This window comes from Leptonychotes weddellii, chromosome 13 (assembly GCF_054177405.1).
Source record: "Leptonychotes weddellii isolate Sample4059 chromosome 13, ASM5417740v2, whole genome shotgun sequence".
Taxonomy (NCBI): Eukaryota; Metazoa; Chordata; class Mammalia; order Carnivora; family Phocidae; genus Leptonychotes; species Leptonychotes weddellii.
This window is the reverse complement of record NC_138381.1, coordinates 57,498,653-57,523,308: the sequence shown is the minus strand read 5'-3', so window position 1 is coordinate 57,523,308 and position 24,656 is coordinate 57,498,653. Positions and strand designations below refer to the sequence as shown.

Genomic DNA, 24,656 nt, shown 5'->3' with positions numbered 1-24,656 from the left:
ACATCAGTAAGAAGAGAATGATGATCCAAAAAGGAAGGGGATGCCTGGGGATGGAGGGTTCCGGTGCAGCAGTGGGTGGGCATGAGGTTGCACATGACCTCTGCGAAGAGCAAAGTGACGCTCCCACAGGAAACTCAACACAAAGAACGGGGGTGCTCGGGCTCAACCCCAGCTCTAGCGGGCAAAGCAGACGCAGGGGCACTGCCCTCTTCGGAGGGTTACTATGAGCGATGCGTGAGAAAAATACATCGAAACATCACAACCTGTACATGAATCATGGTCGCAGCACCTTTATTTGTAACAGCCCAAACCTGGAAACAACCCAACGTCCTTCAAGGGCGAATGGATAAGTAAACCATGGTATACCCCGTCCATAGAATACAATTCAGCAACGAACAGGAATGATTTACTGATGCAACTTGGAGAATCTTGAAGGCATTACACTGAGTGAAAAAAAGCCAGTCTCAAAATGTCAAACGTTGCGCGATTCCACTGATGTAACATTTGCAAAGTGACATAATTATAGCAACGTGGACGAGATCAGTGGTTGCGAGGACTTGAAGTTGGAAGGAGGGTGGGATTATTAAGAGATAACACAACAGCTTGCTACTGGTGATGGAACAGTCCTGCATGCTGATTGTGGTGGTGATACCACACGTGATAAAATCTCACGGAACTATACGCACGTCAGCTCGTGAGCAAGAATGCCTGTAAAAACTGGTGATGTCTGAAAAAAGGCCACCTGAGTTGGCAGCACCGTCGCAACGTTCATTTCTCAGTTTTGACAATGTACTTAAACTTAGAGGTTAGCATCGGGGAAGTTGGGTGAAGGGCACATGGGCACTCTATATGGCCATTCTGCAACTTCCTGTGACTCTTTGACTATTTCAAAAAATACATACAAAAAAATAAATGCAAAGGGGAGAAAAGTACCAAAGCACTTTTCAGTACTGAAGTGCACTCGGAGTGCTGAATCACTGCTTATGAAAATCAAAGGGCCAATAAGACAGGCTCTGGAAAGAAGAGGGAGACCCACGCCACATACTCCCAGCTGGAGCAGCTGCATGGAGGGGCCAAGGGGCTGGGTCCTGCAAAGAAGTGCAAAGAGGGCGCAGTACCTCCTTTAGGGAAGGGAAGCCTGGCCACGGGGCAAGGGCAGCATTGGCAGGAATGGCTCCCGAGATGGGGGCCTTCTGGGCGTGTGGGGTGCTGACAGCACTGCTTTGTGGGTGACAACAGCCTGAGACATGACTGGGTCTATTTCAGCTACAAAACACAACCCTTTGGATGGAGTCCCAGACTACTCCAATCTCCTCTGAGTCCTCCACTCCTGCTCAGAGGTAGGAGGGCCTCGGTGTCACTTAACCCTTCTGATAGCCCGAAGAAGGTTTGGAACTTTTTCTCTCCATACACAACAAAGATAAAAAGACAGAGCTACTTGGGAGTTTCTCCAAGCTTTTCTCAATACCATCCTAAGCAAAGGAATAAAATGCACATCACCTGCAAAGAAAGTGGCAGGCTCTCGGAGAAACATGGTACTCACTCTGTGGTGCTGCTGTAGACACAACGGCCATGCCGTGGGGGGCCATCCCCGAGGTGCCTGGGGGTGGCTGCCCTGAGAGCGGCATCGGCTGCCCCATGGTGCCAAGGCCACCCATCCCGCCCAGAGACTGTCCTGGGCCCCGAGAAGGCATGCCGATTCCAGCTGCTCCCGCAGTGGGCCCACCAGTCAGGCTCTGTAGCGCATTCATAGGGTCTGTGGGAACACAAGGGCACAGCGTCTCAGCCGAATGCCTGCTGAACGGCAAGGCTCCGAAGGCTATGAGGCCTCACAGAGCACACACTTCCTCCCACCTGCAGGCACGACTCCCTCAAAGCCCCAAGCGGTGAATGGCCAGAGTCATGGGAGCCTTTGGGCCCACAATTGCCCATCACACCCCAGGAGCCCAAATGCCAGTGTGTATGTCTTTGCTCCTGGATCGTGAGCCCTCCTGGGCAGGGAACACATCTCAAACCCTAGCCTGGCCTGTGCCAGGGTCCTAATGCTGAGGGACAAACAAGCCCTTGAAGGCATGTAGCAGCCCCCATCCCTCCTGGCTGTATACTCCTCCTGCTGGGTGAGACCCAGCTGGGAACCCCAAAGACAACAAAGGATAGCAGGTCCTTCTTCATGGTAAGAAAGACCCTGTGGGCCAAAGAACTGAGGAGGCACAGACAGATATTCTCTTGGGAAGTTACAAGTCTCCTTGTACACCAGAAGCCCACCTCTGCTAAGTCTGTGCAGGACCCCCGCTAAGGAATTCTCAGGACACCACACCAAAATAAGCTAAGGTGTGCAGGAGGGATGGGGAAAGGGTCCACAGAGTGCCACAAGGCACAGTGATGCCTGCCAGGAGGCAGCCGACTCCGCTCAGTGAGCAATGCCATGACCTGGAACAAGGAGCCCAAGGCTCTTGTCAGAACAGTGTAAACTCAAGGCAAATGACTACCTATAGACAGGTAAGGCCCAGCCAGCGTACCCTGTGCACAACCAGGTGCCAAAGGAACCTACAATCCAAGGCCAAGAACCCACACATTTTCCTGGCCACATGCTCTTTATTCCACCCAGCCCTGGCTGGCTGATAATTCCTGCACATGCTGAGAGAGCCCAGCGGGGAAAGAGGGGCAACCAGCTCGGCCGAGGCAAGCCTGGGCACCCAGCATTTACAGCTGTGCTGCCTGTGGTAAGAAAAACAGCACGCCAGGCTGGCTCCCTTCCTGACAGAGCAGCTCAGATGGCCATCATGGATTCGCTAACCCCCCTCACTGGCAGCTCGGTCAGCAAGACCAGGGCTGAATCAACACAGTTGCCATGTGATAAAGTCTTAAAATAAAAAATAAAAAAAAAGGTAATTCTTAACTTGTGAAGAAACTTTGTAACTTGAGGAAGTGAATTCACAGCTACTCTCTAAAAAATACTACTACAGATTATTATAGTGAATAAATAGACCACGATAATTCTTTTCCAGAGAGCTCAAAATTTAAATAATGTCTCTATAATTGTGGGAGTTTTTAATCATCTTTTTGCTGGACCAAAACAGTATTTGAGTGACATGGGTAGGGGAGGTCTTCTCTGACTGCAGCCGGCCAGGAAGAGGAAGCTCGGAGGAGGGTCGGGCGTGGCTCGCAGTTCTCACGGCCAGCCAGAGTTCTTCTTTCTGTGAACTTTGTCCTCTAATAACTGCTTAACCCAGGCACAGGCAGCATCCACAATCGCATTCTTGCCGCCCCAAACCCAAGCTTGGGATAAAACTTTAATTCAAACAGGAAGAACTCTTACCACTGACGGAAGCTTGAGATTTTTTGTTATCTGTATTTAAGAAAACAAAAACAAAAAACAGTAAACAAAGTTTTATATAACCACATATTTCCACGGTAAGTCAGCTTTGTAGGCATTTGCCTAGTGGTCATTTGCTGAAACTAAACACAAGATAAAAGACATCTCGAGTGTGCGTGCCTGTGTGCACTCGTATGTGTCCACTCCTGGCAGAGCTGACACTCAAGGGGGTCTGAGGGAAAAGCGTACAGAGCCACCCAAAGTCAAGCCAGGGCCTCAGAGAACTGCTTCTCAGGCAGAAGCTTGCTGTGGGCCTACTCTGGCTCTCCTTCCTTCCTGGGTGCAGGGTCTCAGTGGGGCCCTGAGCAACAAACACGAGAGCTGTAGAGACCCACGATGGGTCCAGAATGGTGCCGAGACTTCCACGACACCTCCTTTTTCAGCCCGCTCTGATGAGGCAGCATCCCTACTTTCTCCATGAGGAAAGTGAGTCTGTCCAAGGCTGGCTAGAAGCCGGATCTATAGCTGGCCCTAGTACCAGGGGGCAAGCACTGCAACAGGGCCTCCTCCCCGGGTGAGCGATGAGCTGGTGAGAAGGCAGGCGACACGCCTGGCCCACAGGGCTGTGCGCTGCTACGCCAGGGCCGCCTCCCAAACAGGCCAGGACAGCCCAGCCTCGACAAGCAGAGCCACTTGCCAGGGCAAACCAAGGCGTCTCACCCAGGCTGCTCATTCCCCAGGCTCCTAGTTCCAACAATTTGTTCTAAACACCACAGGACCTTCCCAAACATGCCAAAGAAAGTGGAATCAAGTGAAGTTCACCTGGCTGGCCATTCTGGTAAAAAGTTAGTATGGAAAGAAGCAAAACCTATGGGCCACACAGGGACTCTGGGGTTCGCAACATCTCCTTTTGTCTGAGCTTACTGACTAAAGCTGTTGCCACCTCTACAAGCACGGGTAGAAACCACTGGACGTGCCAAGTAATGCACTCCACAGAAAGGCTGTGTCAAGAGAAGCCCATCTCCTGTGGTCACATAACTGCAAGCAGGCAGGCGGCGCTGTTGGCTGAAACCTAAGAAGGCCCCGCCAACCTGGTTTCCTTTAGGAATACTCAGTGTCCTCCATGCTTATGTATAACACACAAAAGACCACAAAGACCCCTGAGCTCAGTCTGCAAGGACACACACTTCTCAAGGGCCACTGCTACTGCCAGACTGGGCTGACAGGACCCCAGCAGGACCCTGTGAATCAGAGGGGGTGGGATGCAGCAGGCGCCAGGCGACCCTCAGCAGGGCAGGGAGGGAGAGGCAAGACTCGTGAAGTTCCAGCCTGACAGGAACACGCATTTAGGTCAGACTCCCACAGGTCAATAAAACCAACTCCTAGGGAAGGAAGTTTCTTTTCCAGGGTAAACCTGGCTTATTTAAGAACTGCCTAGAGACAAAGGCAACAGTCTTTTGAAAAAGGAGATGTTCATGGACAAGCAAAAATAGCAGTCCAGACCACTTGGAGGCTAACATTTCCATTATGCCAAAATCAGCATTTTTGAGGTTGAGGCTCTGAGAGGATGGGAAACAGAATCAAATGCAACGCAACATCGACCTTCCCAGAAAGCAGGAGCTTTTTACACAGACGTTCTGCTGCAGGCACTGTGGCCAAGAAAGCCCCCACTGTACCAAGAAAGGGCCAGCCCCTCCTGGCCATCCAAACCACCCAGAAATGTGAATTTTTACTTACGAATGTCTCGAAAATGGATAATGAGCCTGGCCACGAGAGAAAGGTATTCGTCCTACAAGTAAAAACAGGAAGCAGTTTAAACCGAGATGAAGAAGTGAAGCCGTGTGACGCCCCTTCCCGCCCCCCTGCACTGCCGTGTCACAGAGCACAGGGTTCTTCCTGAAAGGCTGCCGGCCCGCCTGGCTCGGCCTCCTCTGGAATCCATCTCTCAGAGAAGAGCTGTCAGTGCTCAGCTACAGCAGGCCAACAAAAAGCACAAAGAAACAAAAAGCCAAGAGGGATACCGAGAAGCGTCAAACTGCTGCTCCTTCCAGCCTGGGGTAGATGCTCACCCGAGAGGGCCGTCAGCAAGCTCAGGCACCCCTCCTTTCATCGAGGGGACGAGGGGCCAGCCTGAGGTCACAAGGCACATCAGCAGTAGACATTGGGCGGGCCGCTTTTGTCTTTGCACTATTTGTATCCAAGTACTTTCGCTTTTAATACCCGGCCTGTTGCTCTTTCACTGCTGACGTGCTTGCATGCAAATCTGGATGTGCGCCCCTGGCTGTGCTTTTCAGAGATCTGTGTGAGTCTGAATTTACTGCACAGGCAAGGGAGAGGGCACAGGGCCACTCAAGGGTGGTGAAGGCCACTGTCGAGGGCCCTCGTCTTCCCCACTGCTGGGTTTCTGGAACTGCACAGCAGGACCTGCCTTCTACCGGTTGTCCTCTTTGCAACCAAGGACACCCGCTCCCAGGGGTTTGGGGGAAATCACCACTCTAAGTCTGTCCTTTGTCTTCACGAAGGCATATCTGAGTTAAAATCTTATTTCAGAAGATTTTAGATTTAGATTTCAGAATCCTTCCCCCGCCCCACCTTCCCCCGAAATGCCCATCCATCCGGCAAGGCATCTCTGCGTGGGCAAAGCCTTTGCTCTCTGCCCTGCTCACACAACCCTTCTTCCTAAGTCATCGCAACACTGACAGTCCACTCGGCAGCAGACTGATGGGACGACACCCACACAACCCAGGACCCGCTGTGCCACCTACAGTGCTACTACCCTGGGGACACAGGCCAGTGAGCCCAAGCACAAACAGTAAACCTACTGTCACTGGAGACACCTTCAGGGAAAAGTGGTCTCAGGTGAATACAAAAATATAAGCACACTTTGTAAATCTTCATCACTCCTCATCTGTCTCCAAACTTCACCCCACCACTGTCTTTTGGCCAGGGGAATCAGCAGAGGCAAACACGAGGGGAAAAGGCAAAGCCGGATGATAAGCACATGCAAAGGGGGCAGGTACAGGAAGAGGGACAATGAGCCTCTGCTGGAGCAAAGAGACACTTAGCAGGTATTGTCAACACTCCCAATTTCCAACTGCCCCCACCAATTTCTGACAGGAAAGACAATGGGCTAGGGGTGAAGGAAGCCCCCTGGAGTTGGACTCTTGCCTGTGGATCACCTGTTGAGGCTGGTCCTTAAAGGACAGCAGTGTGGTGAGCAGGGAGCAAGGAAGTGGGGGGCCTGAAGGAAGTTCAGGAAATGATGTGGCCAAATACGGAAACGAGGATTGGGAGCTTGCCAGGTCAATTTCTGATGTCTTGTTAAGGCCATGGGCCATCTGTTAAACTGGGGATACCTTAAAAGAATCTGTAGAGTTTTCTCTACTTCCATAAAAGATAAAACGAGGTAATAGGTTGAGAAAGCAACCAGATACTTTTACTCAGACACAAGATACAGTAAAAATGGAGCTCAGGAGCATGTCCCCAAAGCCTTTAATATAGAACCAGGACAGGGTGCTCAGAGCCCCGCTGCAGGCCTGAGCCCAGACCTGGATGGCCAGCGTGGTCCGCTTCCAGCTGGGGCCACCCCGTTGCCAGGTGGGTAGAGTGGAGGCTCTGGGGACCAGACCAGACCAGCATGATGAAAACTGGGGGATGGGGGAGGGAGGGAGGAATGTGGCCACCTGACCAGAGACATAGGCATAGGAAGCAGTTAGTCCCACGGCCGCCAAGAGGTTTTCTTGCAGGTTAAATACATCTCCAAGATTCTTGCAAAGGCCAAGACATCCAGGAAGCACGGGGAGCTGAGTGCTGCATATCTGCTGCCAGTGTTCCTGCCCTGGAAGGCCCCGAGGTCCGAGACTGCACCTCTCATGCTCCCCAGGGCGGCCTGCTTTACTCCCCTGGCCGCTAACTCAGAAGTCCTGATTGACCTGCCCCCGTATGAGAAATTTCCAGGCTCTGCTACCCTCTTCTGCTCCAAGGCACCTCACTTTCTGGGCCTGCCCCAGAGAAAGGGCTGAAGAATGTGTGACGTCCCTTACCTTCACTCAGTCTTGACCATCTCCCCCACTCAACATCAAAAATCTAAGTGTCACAGCTACAACATGAGGCTGGGTGTTACCAGACCAAGGTAATAACAGCTAACACTCTGGCACTTAAAGTGGTGCCGGGCACAGCTCTAAACCCTTACATATATCAATGCATTTAATTCTTCCAGCCACCTGCTGAGGCAGGTGCGTGGTGTCTGGTTTGCAAATGAGAAGGCAGAAATGTGTGGGGAAAGCTTTACAGTTTAAACCCTTGCTTGACCTGTGCAAGATTAGCATGAAGGCCCAACGACAAGGGTGAAGGATGCCTCCCTACAGGGATGTGGAGGGAGCAGCAGGAGAGGGACACACACAGGCTCCATATAGAATTCCAGGCACCACAAACTACACACTGTACACTACCTTTTGTATAAGACATGGGGAATCTGAATACATATATGCGCTTGGATCTGCAAAAAGAAATGTTGGAAGGATAAACCAAAATCGGACGTAAACTGTTACCGCCAGAGGTATCAGGGATTGGGCTGAAAATGAGATTTCACACCTTGTTATATGGCTTTCACATTGGAAGCATGTACTTTTTTTTATCAAATTGAACATAAAACTAAACCAAAAGAAAAAGTACAATTCCTAAAACTTCAAAATAAACTGAAATGTATGAGCTAACTATCAAGTTAGTATCAGAATCACAGAGGGAAAAGAACCCTTGTGAGTGATCATTTTAAAAAACAAAAAAGCAAACAAAACAAAAAACTGCATGTCCTTAGTGGAAGGGACACACTTTAAGGACTAACAGAGCTGCAAAGAAATCTTTTTTTTTTTTTTTTTTAAGATTTTTATTTTTATTTATTTGAGACAGAGAGAATGAGAGACAGAGAGCATGAGAGAGGAGGGTCAGAGGGAGAAGCAGACTCCCTGCCGAGCAGGGAGCCCGATGCGGGACTCGATCCCGGGACTCCAGGATCATGACCCGAGCCGAAGGCAGTCGCTTAACCAACTGAGCCACCCAGGCGCCCGAGCTGCAAAGAAATCTTAAACTTCATTCCATATTTTGTTATTGTTACTAGTATTAGTGGTAATATTAGTATGTTCATTTCAAAAGTACTTTGTTTTATGTTTTTAAGTTTACTTTTTTTTAGTAATCTCTACAGCCATCGTGGGGCTCGAACTCATAACCCCGAGATCAAGAGTTGCATGCTCCTCTGACGGAGTCAGCCAGGCACCCCCCAAAAGTACTTTAGAGTAGAGCAAGTAATTATGCTAATGGTATTAGAAGCCAAGATATTCACATTAAGAGAAAAGATACATGTTTAAAATGAAAGTAAAACCTGTAAGGTTAAATTGGAATGGGAAATATCAGTGTAAAATTATGGGATTTTTCAGGCTATTGCTTGTTATGACCAAAACATACTACTTCTTAGCTCTGTTCACAAAAAGGTGCAGAAACCATTAGCACCAGTGTCCACACTGCATGCTCTAAATACCATTTCACCCTCAAAAAGGAACCAGGGCTCCATAGAGGAATGGCCCATTCAGGGACCAAGACTCAAGTAAGCTGCAAAAGACGAAAGGAGTTGTGATAAGGGGTCCTAAGAGGGACAGAGGGTGCTTGGGGGCTGCCCCTGGGTGAGGAAGGGACCATGGAAGCATCAGAATGAACCACTGCAATGGACTGAAACACACAAGATGCAGAACCCCAAGCTCATAATACTCACAGGAAGAGGACCCACCCTCACTCCCATCCCCAAGCCCTATTGATCGCCCCTGGGGGTAACCAAGGGTAGCAAGTCCAGGGCTACAAAGTGACAATGGACAGGAAAGCATTCCTGGTCATCCAGAAGAGGCTGTGTTTCAAGCAACCATGGAGTCTTGGTTGATGAAAGAAAACCCTTCTTTGCAGAAAAATTCCTTCCATAAATGTGTAAGGGAAGCCAGAATTAAGGACAATTACCATTTTGTGACACCCAATTAAATGGTGGAACCAACAGATGACAAGTGGATGGGGAACTTTTTAGGAGAAGAGTCAGGCTGTCACTCTCTGAACTCCAGGCCAACTGTGGTCTTGTGGGGAAATATGAACACAGGGCACCACCTCAGACATATTCTTGCTCATGACACCACTGCAACCCTGGGCTCTCCCCATCTAACACCCAGTTCACAAGAAATAAGGGGCAAAAAGGAGGGAGTCAGGCAACAGGGGACACTGTTGGGAGAAACACACATGCCAAAGACTCTGCCACTTAGGACTCACAGGGAAGTGAGGAACCTGGCAGAGAAAGCTCCATATCATCTTAGAGAATACATGTATATCATCAAAACCAGAATGTTGGTAGAAAGATGAATGTTACAGGTACTTCTGGGGAAGGCTCAGAGAAAATGAGGAAAATGTCATTGGAAACTGAAGGAGAGAGAACCCTTGTTACCTAGTGGCAGAAGTTTGGTTGAATTGTATCCTAGTTGTGTGGAAGGCAGAATTTGAACTTGTAAGCAATGAATTTAGAGATTTGGCTGAGTAGACTTCCAAGCAAAATGTTGAAGGTCTGGCCTGAGGGCGCTTGGGTGGCTCAGTCATTAAGCGGCTGCCTTCGGCTCAGGTCATGATCTCAGGATCCTGGGATTGAGCCCCACATCAGGCTCCCTGCTCGGCGGGAAGCCTGCTTCTCCCTCTGGGATGCCTGGGTGGCTCAGTCGGTTAAGCGGCTGCCTTTGGCTCAGGTCATGATCCCAGGGTCCTGGGATCGAGTCCCACATCGGGCTCCTTGCTCGGCAGGGAGCCTGCTTCTCCCTCTGCCTGCCTCTCCCCCTGCTTGTGTTCTGTCTCTCTCTCTGACAAATAAATAAATAAAATCTTAAAAAAAAAAAAAAAAAAAAGGTCTGGCCTGGCTTCTTGTTGCTCAGAGTAAAATGTGAGAGGAGACAGAGAAACTGAGGGAAGAACCATTAAGCAAAAAGGAACCTGGACTTGAAGGGTTTGGGAAACTCCTAGGCTATCCAAATTGAAAACAAACAAACAAACAAACAACAACAAAAAAAACAAGCTGAACTGGGGAGATTCACTGTTATGAAGGTGCACTCCTGGAGAAAAGGCCACGGTGTGGCTGGACACAAATTTTGCTAGTGCCAAAGAGAGTGGACACAGAATTCACGAATCCCCTCAACCGTGAATCATCTCACAGAAGCCAAGGACAGGGATGAAATCATACAGGAAAGATCGGTGGAGAAGCCCCTTGTCTAATGGCATGAATCCTGTCACATACATGGGGAGACCCACGAAGGCATGTGAGTGTTACACCAGCAGAAACACTGACAGTTTGGCCTGAAAAGGAGAGAGACTGGATGAAATCAAATAAGGGTATCAGATTCCCAAAATTCTACAAGCAGGAAACAGGCTGATAAAATGACCCAGCTGCAAACATGTGCTACTCTACAAGAAAAGGAAAGATGACCACAAGGGCAGAGCTTCAGGCCAAGAGGCCAAAGCCATGAGCCCGGAGACTGGAGCCTCCAAAGTCTGGTAATTAGTTACAGCAGCTATAGGAAACTAATACACTGTCCCTATAGATTTGCCTATTCTGGGCATTTTACACAAATGCAATCATGTTGCATAATATGGACCACTATGCAATACTTATTACACTTAGCATGATGTCTTCAACATTCATCCATGTTACAGCATGTATCAGTATTTCACTTCTTTATATGGCCAGATCACATTCCATTGTATGGATATACCCCCTTTTGTTTATCTATTCATTAGCTGATAAACATTTGGGTTATTTCCACTTTTTGGCTTTTATGAATGATGCTACGAATATCTATGTACAAGGTTTTGTGGACATTTGGTAACTATTTAATTTTTTGAGGAATCACCACACTGTTTTCCGGTGACTGCACCATTTTACATTCCTTCCAGCAACGCAGAAGGTTCCAAGGTCTCCAGCCGTCATGAGTGTGAAGTGTGTCTCATTGTGATTTTGATTTGCATTTCCCTAATGACTAGTGATGTTAAGCAGCTTTTCATGTACTTCTTGGCCAGAGTATGTCTTCTTTAGAGATATGTCTGTTAGAGTCCTTTACCCTTTTTTTTTTTTTTTTTGAATTGGGTTTTTTGTTGTTATTGCTGAGCTGGAGAAGTTCTTTACATACTCTGGATACCAGTCCCTTATCAGATAAACGATCTACAAATATTTTCTCCCGTTCCATGGGTTGTCTTTTCACTCTCTTGATGGTGTCCTTTGATGCACAATAGTTTTTAATTATTTTTATTAGTTTTTTTTTTTTTTTAAGATTTTATTTATTTGACAGAGAGAGACACAGCGAGAGAGGGAACACAAGCAGGGGGAGTGGGAGAGGGAGAAGCAGGCTTCCCGCAGAGCAGGGAGCCGGATGCGGGGCTCGATCCCAGGACCCTGGGACCATGACCTGAGCCAAAAGCAGACGCTTAACGACTGAGCCACCCAGGCACCCCTTTTTAACAGTTTTTAATTTTGATGAGTCAAACTAAGGTTTTCATTTGTTGCTTGTGCTTTTGGTGTCACATGTCAGAAACTGCTGCCTAATCCAGGGTCACAAAGATTTATGCCTACATTTTCTTCTAAGAGCTTTATAGTTTTAGCTCTTAAATTTATGCCTTTGATCCATTCTGAGTTAATTTTTGTATATGGTGTGAAGATGGGATCCAACCTCAATATTTTATATATGGTAATCCAGTTGTCCCAGCACCATTTGTCGAAAAGACTATTTTTCCCCACTGAAATCTTTTAGTACCTATGTCAAAAAAAATCTATTAACTGTAAACACAAAGGCTTATTTGTAGATTCTCAATTCTACCCCATTGATTTGTATGTTCATCTTTATGCTAGTATGACACGGTCTTGATTACTGTAGCTTTGTAGTACATTTAAAAATTCACAAATAGGAGTCTTCCAAATATTTTCTTTTCCAAGACTGTTTTGAGTATTCCGGGTCCCTTGAATTTCCTTAGGATCAGTTTGTCAGTTTCTACAAAGTCTGTTTGAAAGTTTTCCTCATATATTGAAAAATGTATCAAATCCAAGAGCAGGTACTCCAGAGCCAGTGTTCTTGGCAACAGGAGGCCTTTGGTAAGTATCACATTGGGAGTCATATATTTTAACATTTTATTTTTATATATTCTAAAATATTTTAGACATACAAAAAATGAATAATAAAACAAATGCCAGTGGTCTCCTTACCCAGCTTACATTTAAAACTAAGACAGAGGGACGACTGTCTGGCTCAGTCGGTAGAGCATGCAACTCCTGATCTCAGGATCATGAGTTCAAGCCACATGCTGGGTGTGCAGCTTAGTTAAAGTTAAAACAACAACAACAACACCACCACCCCAAACCAAAAATAAATAAAAATAAGAAAAGTAAAATAAATAAATAAATAACATAAAATAAAGCAAGTAAACAAGCAAGCTAGCTCCCCATGCTACCAGTGACTTGCCCTACATCTCCTTCTTCACAGGTAAACAGGAGAAAATGTCACAAGGGCTAGAGAAAGTGTGTACTTCTCTCAGCCTCAACACATGCTACAACAAACATAGCTGGTGAAAACCAAACAATCAGAACTGACAGTGAAGCTTCTGAAAAAGTGTGTTTACTAAGGATGGTGCAGGAGTCCCGACTGTCACACATTTAGACAGAACGGAGGGAAGGAGCACTGCCTACTGGACCTTCCTCATGAACCAGCTACACCCACCTAGGCTTTCCTGGCAGATCTCAGCAATTGTTAAAGAAATGCTTGTCTTGAGGCGCCCGGCTACCTCAGTTGGTGGAGCATGTGACTCTTGATCTCGGGGTCATAAAATCAGGCCCCATGTTGGGCACGAACTTACTTTAAAAGAAAAAAAGAAAGAAAAGGCCAGTCTTTTCATGTGTTCACATTTTTCAGCATACACAGTTGTGCTTTTCTCAGCTCTAAGATGCAGTGCTTCTAATGCCTGAATTCTTGGGTGGTCCAATAGCTGCTCTTGATTAAACAGGGATAGCAGAAGGTATATTCAGATTCAGTCAAAGTCAGACTCCAGGCTTGTGAGTTCCCTTAAAAAGGCTAAAGGTGGGCACCTGGGTGGCTCAGTTGGTTGGGCGACTGCCTTCGGCTCAGGTCATGATCCTGGAGTGTCTGGATCGAGTCCCGCATCAGGTTCCCTGCTCGGCAGGGAGTTCGCTTCTCCCTCTGACCCTCCCCCCTTTCATGTGCTCTCTCTCTCAAATAAATAAATAAAATCTTAAAAAAAAAAAAAAAAGGCTAAAGGTAGGAAAACACCTCCTTTTTTTAAAAAAGATTTTACTTATTTGACAGAGAGAGATAGCGAGAGCAGGAACACAACCACAGGGAATGGGAGAGGGAGAAGCAGGCTTCCCGCCGAGCAGGGAGCCCGATGCGGGGCTTGATCCCAGGACCCTGGGATCATGACCTGAGCCGAAGGCAGACGCTTAACGACTGAGCCACCCAGATGCCCCTGAAAAACACCTCCTTTTATCAGATGTTACACAGACATCCTCCTCTTCCCTTGCTGGGAGCATGGCTGCACCTGATCCTATTTCCCAGACTGTTTTTGTCCCTATTTATTCCAGGCGGCTGGCTGTTAAGCTCAGGCCCTCCTCTTTGACTGATCCTAAGGTAGCTTTCCCACTCCTGATGCTCACAGCCTCCTTCATCCCGTTTCACTCTGGCTTCCCAGTGGGGGTTTAGTTCTGTACTAGTCCTTTCTACACTGTAAACCAGAAACGTATACTACTTTTGCATAACACTATATTAAATGTAAAAGAGTAGATGAGTCTTTAACTTACAGGCTTAATGTAAAAACAACCAAGTAATAAGCAAATGTTCGGAAATGCACCCAGCTTCAGTAAGCATCATTACACCCTGCCACTGTATGCACCGACACAGAGCTCCCGGCACCCCCGACTGTGCTCTCGTCCAGGGGATGCCCAATCCTCCCGAACCTTCAGAGGCTGGTTCAAGTGTTTGGAGTTGCCACTCTCACAACAACCCACCATCCCCAGGCACAATTATTTTTGCTTCCATCAGCCTCCTTTAGGCAGAGAGTAGTCCCATCTGTAGGAATTAAAGGTGTTAAGGAATTAAAGTGGCTGTTTGGGTATCTTTTACTTTGACAGACGGGAGGCAGTAAAAGAAGTGGTTAAGAGTGTGGTGACACCAGACCATCTGGGTTCCATTCCCGGCTCTACCTCCACCCAGATCTGTGACCTCCTGGGTAAGTTTCCTAGCATCTGTATGCCAGAGCCTCCTTCTCTGAAACTGGAGACAGTGGTACTGTATTTGCTTCATAGAGCTGATGTGGGATCACATGAGCTCACACATGAAGCATACAAAACTAGGCAGCCTGAGGTATCCATTAGCACCCCAGTTTCCTTCAGGGTAGACACCTCCTGACCTGCCAGCTTGCCAGGATTCCCCAGGAAGGTCAGCCCCTTCTCTGTGGCCTCTTACACCTCCCAGCCCCTCCTAGAATCCAGAAACAGAGAAATTACTCTTCCCCGTCCTTCTCCCCTGCTCTAGGGTCCCACTTTTTCAATTCTTTCATAGTTGTTCTGATGGAGCCTCAGATGGGAAGGGCAGGCAACAAGAGTGCCCGGGCTGTCATCCAACCAGTCCTCACAGAAGGGCCTCACTGCACTGACTGGCACCCAGCTCTATGAGGACCCTAAGCAGTAGTAAAAAGCGAGGCCTCAGACAACGGTGCCCAAGCAGCATGTCTGTCTCTGTAAAACAAACAGGAAATTTCCAACAACTGTTAAAAATACTTCTCTTCCAAATAGTTGGAGCCTCTCCTCTTCGGAGTTAGGGATTTAGGACCAGCTTAATCAAAGGAAATAGGACTGCAGTCAGGAAGGTTCAGAGTGTGGGCTATAGCAAGGCAGAGGCTGAGACAGTGAGGGGGCCGTCGTGCTGCTCGATGCCCTCTTTGGGATGGAAGGCACCCCATATGATAGAAGAGTATCTGTGATAGCCAATCTCTAAGAGGGCCACCAACAACCACTGGCCTCTCTGTACAAACAGGCCACTGCTCACATCAAAAGACAGAGGTGAGGGGCGCCTGGCTGGCTCAACTGGTGGAGTGTGCGACTCTTGATCTCAGGGTAGGGGGTTCGAGCCCCGCGTTGCGTGTAGGGATTGCTTCAAAATAAAATCTTAGAAAAAAAAAAAAAGGAGGCAATGCCCACTGCTCTTAGGACCTGCTGTATCAGAATGATGTTCTAGGACTTCTGAGGACTGGAAGCTTCCACTTCCTCCTCCGAAGCCAGCTGCCATGTAGTAAGGAAGTGCAGGCTGTACTGCTGGAGACACTACGTGGAGGCCACGTTGGGAAAACTGATGTGCAGATACAGGAGCGAAGCCTTTATGGACCTTCCAGGTCAGCACAGCCACCTGCTGAATATAGCTGCATGAGAGCTGACACGGGAGACCAGCAGAATGGTCAGCCAGACAACTCCAACTGCCCCGACTGCTAACCCACAGAATCAGGAGAAATAATTTATTGCTTTAGGCCATTACATTTTACAGTAGTTCCTTATCAAACAATCGATAACAATACGGAACCAACAAGTTCTGCATTGCAAAAGCTGAAATAGTTCAATAAGCCCTCATCAAAGTTCTTTTAATTCTGAGAAAATACAAACTAACAAAACCAGTAATAACATCCCATTCCCCCAAATATTTGCAAATTCGACATCCAGTAAGAGACTTATATCCAAAACACATTAAAAACTCTTACAATTAAAAAAACCCAAGAACTCAATTTTAAAATGGGCAAAGGATCTGAAGAAACATTTCTCCAAAGAAAATATACAAATGACCAACAAGTATATAAAGATACTCAATATCATTAGTCACCAGGGAAATGCAAATCAAAACCGTAACTTTTGTGAAATACTACTTCACACTCGTTATGATGGCTATAATAAAAAAGACAAACAATAACAAGTGTTGATAAGGATGTGGAGAAATTGGAATCTCATACCCTGTCGGTGGGAATGTAAAATGATACAGCTGCTTTCAAAAGCAGTGTGGCAGTGTTACGGTACCATATGATCCAGCAATTCCACTCCTAGGTATCTACCCAAGAGAAATGAAAATGTTAGGTCCACAGGAAAGCTTCTACACACATTTTTGGTTTTGTTTTTCTTTTTTTAAGATTTTATTTTTATGTAATCTCTATGCCCAACGTGGGGCTCGAACTCACAACCCCGAGATCAAGAGTTGCACACTCCACTGATTGAGCCGACCAGGTGCCCCTTGTACACAAATGTTCACAGCAGCATTATTGATAGCCAAAAAGTGGAAGCAATCCAAACAACCATCAACTGATAAACAGATAAATAAAATGCAGCATACCCATACAACAGAATATTATTCAGCAGTAAAATGGAATAAACTACATGCAACAAAATGGTCCGTGGATGAAACTTGAAAATACTACCCTAAGTGAAAGCCAGTCACAAAAACATTTACTGTATGATTGCATTTATATGAAAAGTTCAGAAAAGGCAAATCCATAGCAATGGAAAGCAGGAAGTGGTAGCCTAGGGCTGGGAAAATGGGGAATGCCAGCCAACAGGTATGAAGTTTCTTTCAGAAAATGTTCTAAAATTCAGATTGTTGTGATGGTTGCACCACTCTGTGAATATCCTTACGACCACTGAATTATACACTTTAAATGGGTGAATTGTGCAGTATATGAAACAGATCTCAATAAAGTTATTAAAACAAAGGAAAATGTTTATTATGTATATCCAGAGTGCAGACACCCCTGCGCCTCAGTGCTCAGAGTTCTTCCTTACACTTCCATGTGGTCACAAACACACACCTGTGTGCTCTAACCTCTAAGACCAGATCATGCAGGTGGTTTCTCTTCTGGAAACTGCTTTCTCCAGCTGGTGACCTCTATCTTTCCATTTTGAAAAATGTTCACCTGATCTAAATACTCAGACCATGTCCAAATTTCCTGAATTGACCTCTATATGTCTTGACAGTTGGTTTATCAAAACCAGTTTCCCATCAAGGGCCATAAGTAAGATCTGCTTTTAATTCTTGACACGCAAGGATGTCCTAGAACTCCCAACACCACACTCAGGCACAAAGTGCTCAGAGCAGACCCAGTGCAGCCGAGGGTCTGCACGGTCAGGATGTGCGAGGGAGGCAGGGTGGGTGCAGTGCAAAAGAAAAGCCCCAGGCATCAGCTCCTCTTTGTGCAAGCTGGGTAACCCTACACAAGCTGCTGGCTTCCTTGTGCCTGTTCTGCTTCATTTCTACTAAAACAGCTCTGCCCTGGGGAGAACACTCCAATGAAAGGATGAAAGGAGGTGGTTACATGAAGCCCATGGCACCTGGCCCAGGACGAGAGCTCACACAGCGGAAAGCCTTCCCAACTACTCCACCTGTGACATTCCTAGGCTCAAGGCCTCAACCTCCACAAGCACTGCCTTTAGCACTTAACAAAAGAGGACAGGAATGCTTTTAGGCCCACGTGTCAGGGCCCTGTGGGGCTTTAGTGAGGATCCCATGGGGAACATTCTTATTCGGAGGAGCTGCTGGGACCTCTGTGAGCACCCTACAAGATTCCTGGGAGCTGCTCATGAATGGAGGGTGTTTGCAACAGGGTTGTGGTCAAGGCTGGGCCTGCATCCTGCATGTCCCCCCAGTACCCTCCCTATAACTGTACCATGGACACATGGGAAGACCCACAGCATGCTGCAGGTAAAGCTGACAGTGCCCATGGTCAATCAGAGAGTGGCCACCCCGCCCCCACTCCTCAGGCAGAGAGCTTCCAGAGTCTGCCTTGTACCCTCCCCCTCCTGAGCCTCTGAGCTTTCTGCCCGGGGCTCCACCCACCAGGGCCTTACCCGGGTCTTGGCCTTCAGGAACACATGGCTCTCCATATCCTTGCTGGATTTACTGTGGGCCACACCAGCTTTTCTCATGGCATCCTCACTGTAACACAGAAGAAAAAGAGATGTTCACACATACCTGTAAGTCTGCTCCTGTAGGGTTCCCATGGCCAGCAGGCCCTGCTCAACAGCTGCCCCTGGGTGGAAGAGGCGCTGTCCCCCAGCATAATAGCCTGACTAAGGTCCAGGAGAGGCATATAAGGAGGAACTCTCAGCAGAGTGATAAAGGCAAGCTGAGCAAGGTAAGGGGGAAGAGCCATGAGAAGGAAGAAACAGCAAAGATAGACAAAGGTAGACAAAGCAAAGCAGCTACCCCTGGCAAGAAGGATGAGAGGAGCCAGGCCCTAGGAGTTGCTCACAACCAGCACAAAATCAGATGTACGCAGATGGGGCTCCCTGCTCCGCAGGAAGCCTGTTTCTCCCTCTCCCCCTGCTTGTGATCCTGCTCTCACTGTGTCTCTCTCTGTCAAATAAATAAATAAAATCTTTAAAAAAAAAAAAAAAGGTGTACGCAGATGGCTGAGCAGCCAGCACCCTCTATTTCCTACCCTCTGAGTGGCCTGGGTACCCCCATGCCAACTCTGGCATTAAGAACAGTGGGACCCCTGGGCCCCTGGGTGGCTCAGTCGTTAAGCGTCTGCCTTCGGCTCAGGTCATGATCCCAGGGTCCTGGGATCGAGCCCCGCGTAAGGGTATATGTGTCCCTGCTCAGTGGGAAGCCTGCTTCTCCCTCTCCCACTCCCCCTGTTTGTGCTCCCTCTCTTACTGTCTCTCTCTCTGTCAAATAAAAAAAAAAAAAAAAAAAAGAACAGTGGGACCCCAGCTCTGGTCTCCTCCTCTGTAAAACAAAGGGGCCATGCAATGTCAACTCATAGTCCCTCCCAAGGTAAAGGTCCTTTTTTTTTTTTTTTGAAGATTTTATTTATTTATTTGTCAGAGAGAGAGCGAGCACAAGCAGGGGGAAGTGGTAGGCAGAGGGAGAAGCAGGCTCTCCGCTAAGCAGGGAGCCCAATGTGGGACTTGATCCCAGGACCCGGAATCATGACCTGAGCCAAAGGCAGATGCTTAACCGACTAAGCCACCTAGGGACCCCAAAGTAAAGGTCCTTATGTGGGATGTGCAGGTTCTCCAAGTGGGACCAAGGAGATAACCCTTACAAATGTGGAAACTACTTAACAAATTTGCCAACAGGAGCCTGGGTGGCTCAGTCAGTTAGCCATCTGACCCTTGATTTTGGCTTGGGTCATGGTCTCAGGGCTGTGAGGCTGGGCTCCACCCTCTGTGCAGAGTATGCTTGAGATGCTCTCTCTCTCTCCCTCTCCCTCTGCTCCTCCTCCCACTTGTATTCTAAATAAATAAGTAAAATCTTAAAAAACAAAAACCAAAAAAAACACACACATTTGCCAAAACATGTCCAATCAGAGATGGAAGGCTATCACAGGTTTTCACTGGCTGATGCTCTACTAGGATGGAGCCACGCACACCAACTAAGCTTCAGCTCCCTGTGAATGGCAGCACACACCCCGCCAAACACACACAAAGCTAAGAACATGTATGCGTCTGTTAGAAAGGAAGGGGCATGATCGGCTTGGGTCTCAGGGCCTGACCCGCCTGCTCACAGCCTGCTTTCTTCCCAGAGCTGGGCATTCTGATAAACAAATGAACGAACATATCAAGGCTCTGTTGCTTCATCCCAAGAGAATCAAACAAGCCTGGTCCAGCTGGTGCTAGACAGCCTTCTGACGCTCCAAACAAATGAACAAGCAAACCAACCAACCCACCCCAGGATACTGAAAGAGTGTGCACATGGGGCTGCATGGTCACGTTTGTGATCCTTAAAGGAACCCAGAAAGGAGGCTAGGTGCTAAGACTTAGACAAATCTGTATTAATGTGTAAAGAAACATAAAATGACCCTGACCCACCACACTGATGGATAACTCATTAAACACAGGAGCGCAGTCTCTATCTCCGTCTGCTTCCTCAAGCTGCACTGAGGCAAAGAAGCAGCAACAAGTTCCTGTTGGCCAGACAGCCAGGATGGGGTAGACCCACGCACAGGGGCAATGTGACCAGGGCCACAAGAGTGGGGCAAAAGGAACAATGCAGGAGGACAATGTGGTATTCAACTCGTGGGGAAGCAAGGCAGGCAGGCCGGGAGGACTTAGCCACTGTGAGGCAGGCATCCACACACAGAGATCACCCAATTAGGCTCTAAGTCACTGAGCATCTCCGACAAGAGGTGACTGAGCAAACCCGCTTTCAGAAGGGCACCTCACCTGTGTCCCCCAGGGCCATCCCTGTTCCCTCCCCCACCTTCCAAGAGCAGTGGGAGGCAAACCCTGACATGGAGGCTTGCCAGGGCTGCGGGCCACAGAGCTGCAGACCAATGGAGGAGAGAGCAGTGGACACAGCCAAGAGGGCACTTGCTAGCCTGTGGGACATGCTGGAGGCTGGCTGAGGGGAAGTAGAGAGGTCATGGGTAGAAGGTGGAGCCAGGACCAAGGGGCAAAGCACAAAAAGGCAGACAGGGGAGCTGAGGGCTCTGAGACGGGACTCAGTTATGCAGATGGGCTCTGTGCCCAAGACGAGCAATCCCCGAGGGCTTAGGCAGGCTCCCGGCTGGCTAAAAGTCATCCTCCCCGGGCTGCTGGCTGTCCACTTTGATGGAGTCGGCAGACTCACAGGCCCCACACAAACTATGTGAACCCTGACCGCAGCAAAGACACCTGGCACCATCCGCAGAGGCAAGACACAGACATCAGCTCAAGAGCTTTGAGGTGGGGGGACCTCGCCAGGCCCAAAGGCACCAGATGCCAGGGGATGTGCTGGAGCAGGAGCCCTGCCCCCTCCGGGTCCAGGCACCATCACAGATGACACACACAGCAGGGGCACTGGCTGTTACGTGACTGAAAGAGCCTGAGGAACACTGTCAGGTCAGGAGGCCAGAATCAGGCCTTTCTTGACAAGGTAGAATGCACACCTTAGCAAGAGCAAACAGAACTGGGCTAAACGTCCATGAAGGTGCTGGGCAGCTATGAAGCCAAGGAGGAAGGCCGCTCTTCAGCCAGGCGCCAGGACTCTGTGAGACAGCACCGTGCCCATGTCGCGTACGTGTCCCTTCCACTGCTGCACACAACGCCTGCCCAAACAGGCCCTGCATATTTGTTGGCTGAAGAATGAGCAGGCACCCTGAGCAGTGTTTTCAGTTCTGCAAACCGTATTTTAAAAAATGTTTTTGCTCCTGTTTCTAGTCTGCAGATGAGGCAAAAAAGAAACCAGGCAGTTCTGCTTCTGTTACCATTCCCACATTTTCCCCCAAGGAGGGCTTGTCCTTTCCTTTTCAGCCGGCTCAGCATCTTGTCAGAGGTGCCCATCCATTATCTGGTTCTAACCGCACAGGGAACAGCTTCTCCCATCAGTGCTTAGGGGGTGGTGTCCCTCCTTCTGTACCAAGGACCAGCATGCCCACTGCATGAGCCTGTCGTGGGTCCCAGCCCCACATTCAGGGCGGCCCCCGCACAGATGTAGGACCGGCTGCTCTCCCCCTCTGCTGTGTCCCCAGGATGCCTACAGGAGCAGGGGGACCTGGATGGCCATTCCTCAGCCTCTGTGTCCAGAAAACAAAACCTTCCAGCAACCGTCACTAAGCAAACGCAAACTAGCACACAAGAAGAGAGCCCTAAAGACAGAGTGGTGGTTACAGCCTCAGAGAAACAACTTAGAAGAACCAGCAAGTCCTAGTGAGCTCCGCCCACACACAAGCAAGCCTGAGGTCAGTGCCGGGAATACAAGGGCCTGCCCAGTCAGGGGAGGTCAGGGAGCAAAACCAGGGTCAGCTCACAAAGGGTGGACCCTAACTGTGGCTATTGTGCCACAGTTCCAATACCAAGGCAGTTGTCCCCAAACCTGAGACTGCCAGGAAGGCACCAGCACCATAACAGAGGGGCCTGTCTGCTGGCCACTGCCTGGGTGTGCCCAGCCCTCTGAGGAGATGGATGGAGGACTGACACTGGCTCAGAGCACGCAGCCCGTTGCTTCAAGCTGGGCTCCACAGCTCCCCAGGTACAGCTTCTTCCTGGTCGCCATGGCTACACCAGTCTGCCTGGTCAGGGTTCAACTGGTGTCTGGTTTAGGCCTGAGTCACCTGGGGGAGGACCTGATCCATCCCACAGGCCCTGTGAACTCCACCACCAAGAGGTCGGAGGAGGAGGGCTTCCTGCCCAGACCCTGCCTGCACAGAGGGCAGTGACACACCACTCTGTAACCCTAGCTCTGTGTCTGTCCACCGATCGCCCACACTGGAAACTTGGGAACCCCCTCTTCACTTCCACATTCTGACCTCTGTTCCTTGAAGTTTAAACCTTCCCCCCATCTCTCACTGCACCTGTGGTAGTCCTTCCTGATGGGCCTCTGTCTCCACCCCCACCACCTCCGCCAGCGCCCTAAGCCACATGACTGCCAGTGGGAGCGGGAAGTGGCCCAGGCTATGTCCCCGCCTGCAAGGGCCTTGCTCCTTCCCAGCAAGGCAGACAGCCATGGAGCACACTCCCTCACCCTTCCAGGGCCCTGCTGCCAAGCGTGCTGATGCCCAACCACCCCACCAGCCTGTTAGGCCCTCCAACCGTGCTCCTACCCAGGCACCCCACTTTCTGCCTCACAGAAACCTTGTAACACACCTGTTGCACCTCCTGTGGAAGTATAGGCTCCCTTTCGGTCGGCCATGCCGTCCTGCGAACACCTTGAGAGCAGGGACTGGTATGCAGCAGGCAGTAATCAGCACCAGACAAATAACTGGCTATTTTTAACACAAGGAGTGGTAATGCCATGCATTTCTGATGGGACATGATGTGCAGAACTAGCATCAGTGTGACAGGTACAGGGGAAACCAGGCCTCAAACGAGCACGTCCAGGCAGCAGAGACCAGGGTGACGGGAAAAGTATGTGCTGGGGTGGGTGAAGTACTGGGCACTGGACCTGCAGGAAGCAGACAGAGGAAGAAGGGCCTGGGCTCCGGAATCACACAGACCTCACACAGACTGGGGCTCAAATTCCGACCTGGCCACTCGCCAGCTCTGGGTCTTGGGAGAGGCGCTCCATCCCCCACACACGCTACTCATAAAGGAGCTCTCTGAAAGGGCTGTGGCCAGGATGAAGGGAGGTGCGCAGAACAGGCCAGGGTGTGAGGCCAGGCCCAGCCTTGGCCCGGCCTACAGCGCTCCTGTCCAGTATCTGGCCTGCTCTGCGGCCTCAACTCTTCCCTGTCCCCAAACTGGGAAACTCAATTCATCACCTAGAGTTGGTTCCTAGTCTTTGTAATCTGAATCAGTACAGGATAAAGCCAAAAACCTAGCAAACTGTGTGTCCTGGGAAGGTACACATGGCTGTAAGCTCCAAGTGTGCTAATGCCCCCGTGTGCCCCTTACCACTCCACCCCCAAGCCGGTGACCCTGGATAAAACATCCCCTTGCGGGGCCTACGCATCCTCACCTCATGGGGCTGGTCTGAGGATTATAGTAGCTAACGACGTCAGGCACTTGGCACATAGGAAGCACTAGGGTGTGTTACAGAAATCAGAACAGTCTGCCTAACTGCGCAGTAAGACCGCATCCCAAAATATCTCCAACGTTCAATGACGCTGGTGTCGCCCCCTTCCTAGCAGATGACAGCAGTGAGTGCGTGCAGCTCCCTCAGGCAGAGCTGCTGTCCCCCTGAAGCTGAGCCACCTGGAAGCATGCCCTCAGGGCACCCAGCTGGCAAAACACTTCTCAGAAAGGGCCTGTGCACAGGTATGCCGATGAGAAGCATTCTGCGGCCTTCTCTGCCCTCCAGCTGCCTGACCTTCCCCTCATGCTCCATTCCAAAGGGCCATGGTTCACACCCAGGGGCCTTCCCACCTCTCCCGACAGCACCCTCCTCAACACCGCCCCTTCTCCAGGTTCAACCTCCTTTTCCATTGCTGAACATGTGCTTGCATTCACAGGAGAGCGAGGCCCTCTGCTTGGTCTCCTGCTGCTGTCTAAACCAGGAAGGTTCTTTCTCCTCTCAGTGTCACAGACTCACCCTCCTGCCTCAGGTGGACAGGATGCCCACCCATCTGTGTGAGGTTTTTGTTCTGCCCAGAGGAAGGCTCTCCTCTTTTGAGAACCACACACTCATCAACCAACTGACATCTCATGGGGCAGGAGTTTTGACAGCCCTGCCTCACCCCACCCTACAAGAGAAGCTTCCAGATGAAGTGGCCCCTGTGTGTGCAAAGAATCTGTTCACCCACCTGGGACAGGACTTTGCAGCTTGCCTGGGTGACCCTTCACCCTGTATGTGTAAAAGCCCCAATCATCAAAGTACCAGAC

At 49.3% G+C, this 24,656-nt stretch overlaps 1 protein-coding gene across 3 annotated transcripts in view; it reads right to left on the bottom strand.

The window, feature by feature from the left end:
• MED15 (mediator complex subunit 15) overlaps positions 1–24,656 on the bottom strand; it is a 64,778-nt gene that overhangs the window by 22,950 nt on the left and 17,172 nt on the right. For 2 of the 3 annotated variants that reach the window (XM_081801672.1, XM_081801673.1), the window contains exons 2-5: positions 18,261–18,348; positions 5,054–5,105; positions 3,320–3,349; positions 1,544–1,756 (exon numbers count right to left, since the gene is read on the bottom strand). In XM_081801672.1, the coding sequence (XP_081657798.1) occupies positions 1,544–1,756; positions 3,320–3,349; positions 5,054–5,105; positions 18,261–18,348 (383 nt within the window). Of the gene's footprint in view, positions 1–1,543; positions 1,757–3,319; positions 3,350–5,053; positions 5,106–5,337; positions 5,509–18,260; positions 18,349–24,656 lie in introns of those variants that run through there. The other variant, XM_081801674.1, reaches the window with a different exon arrangement.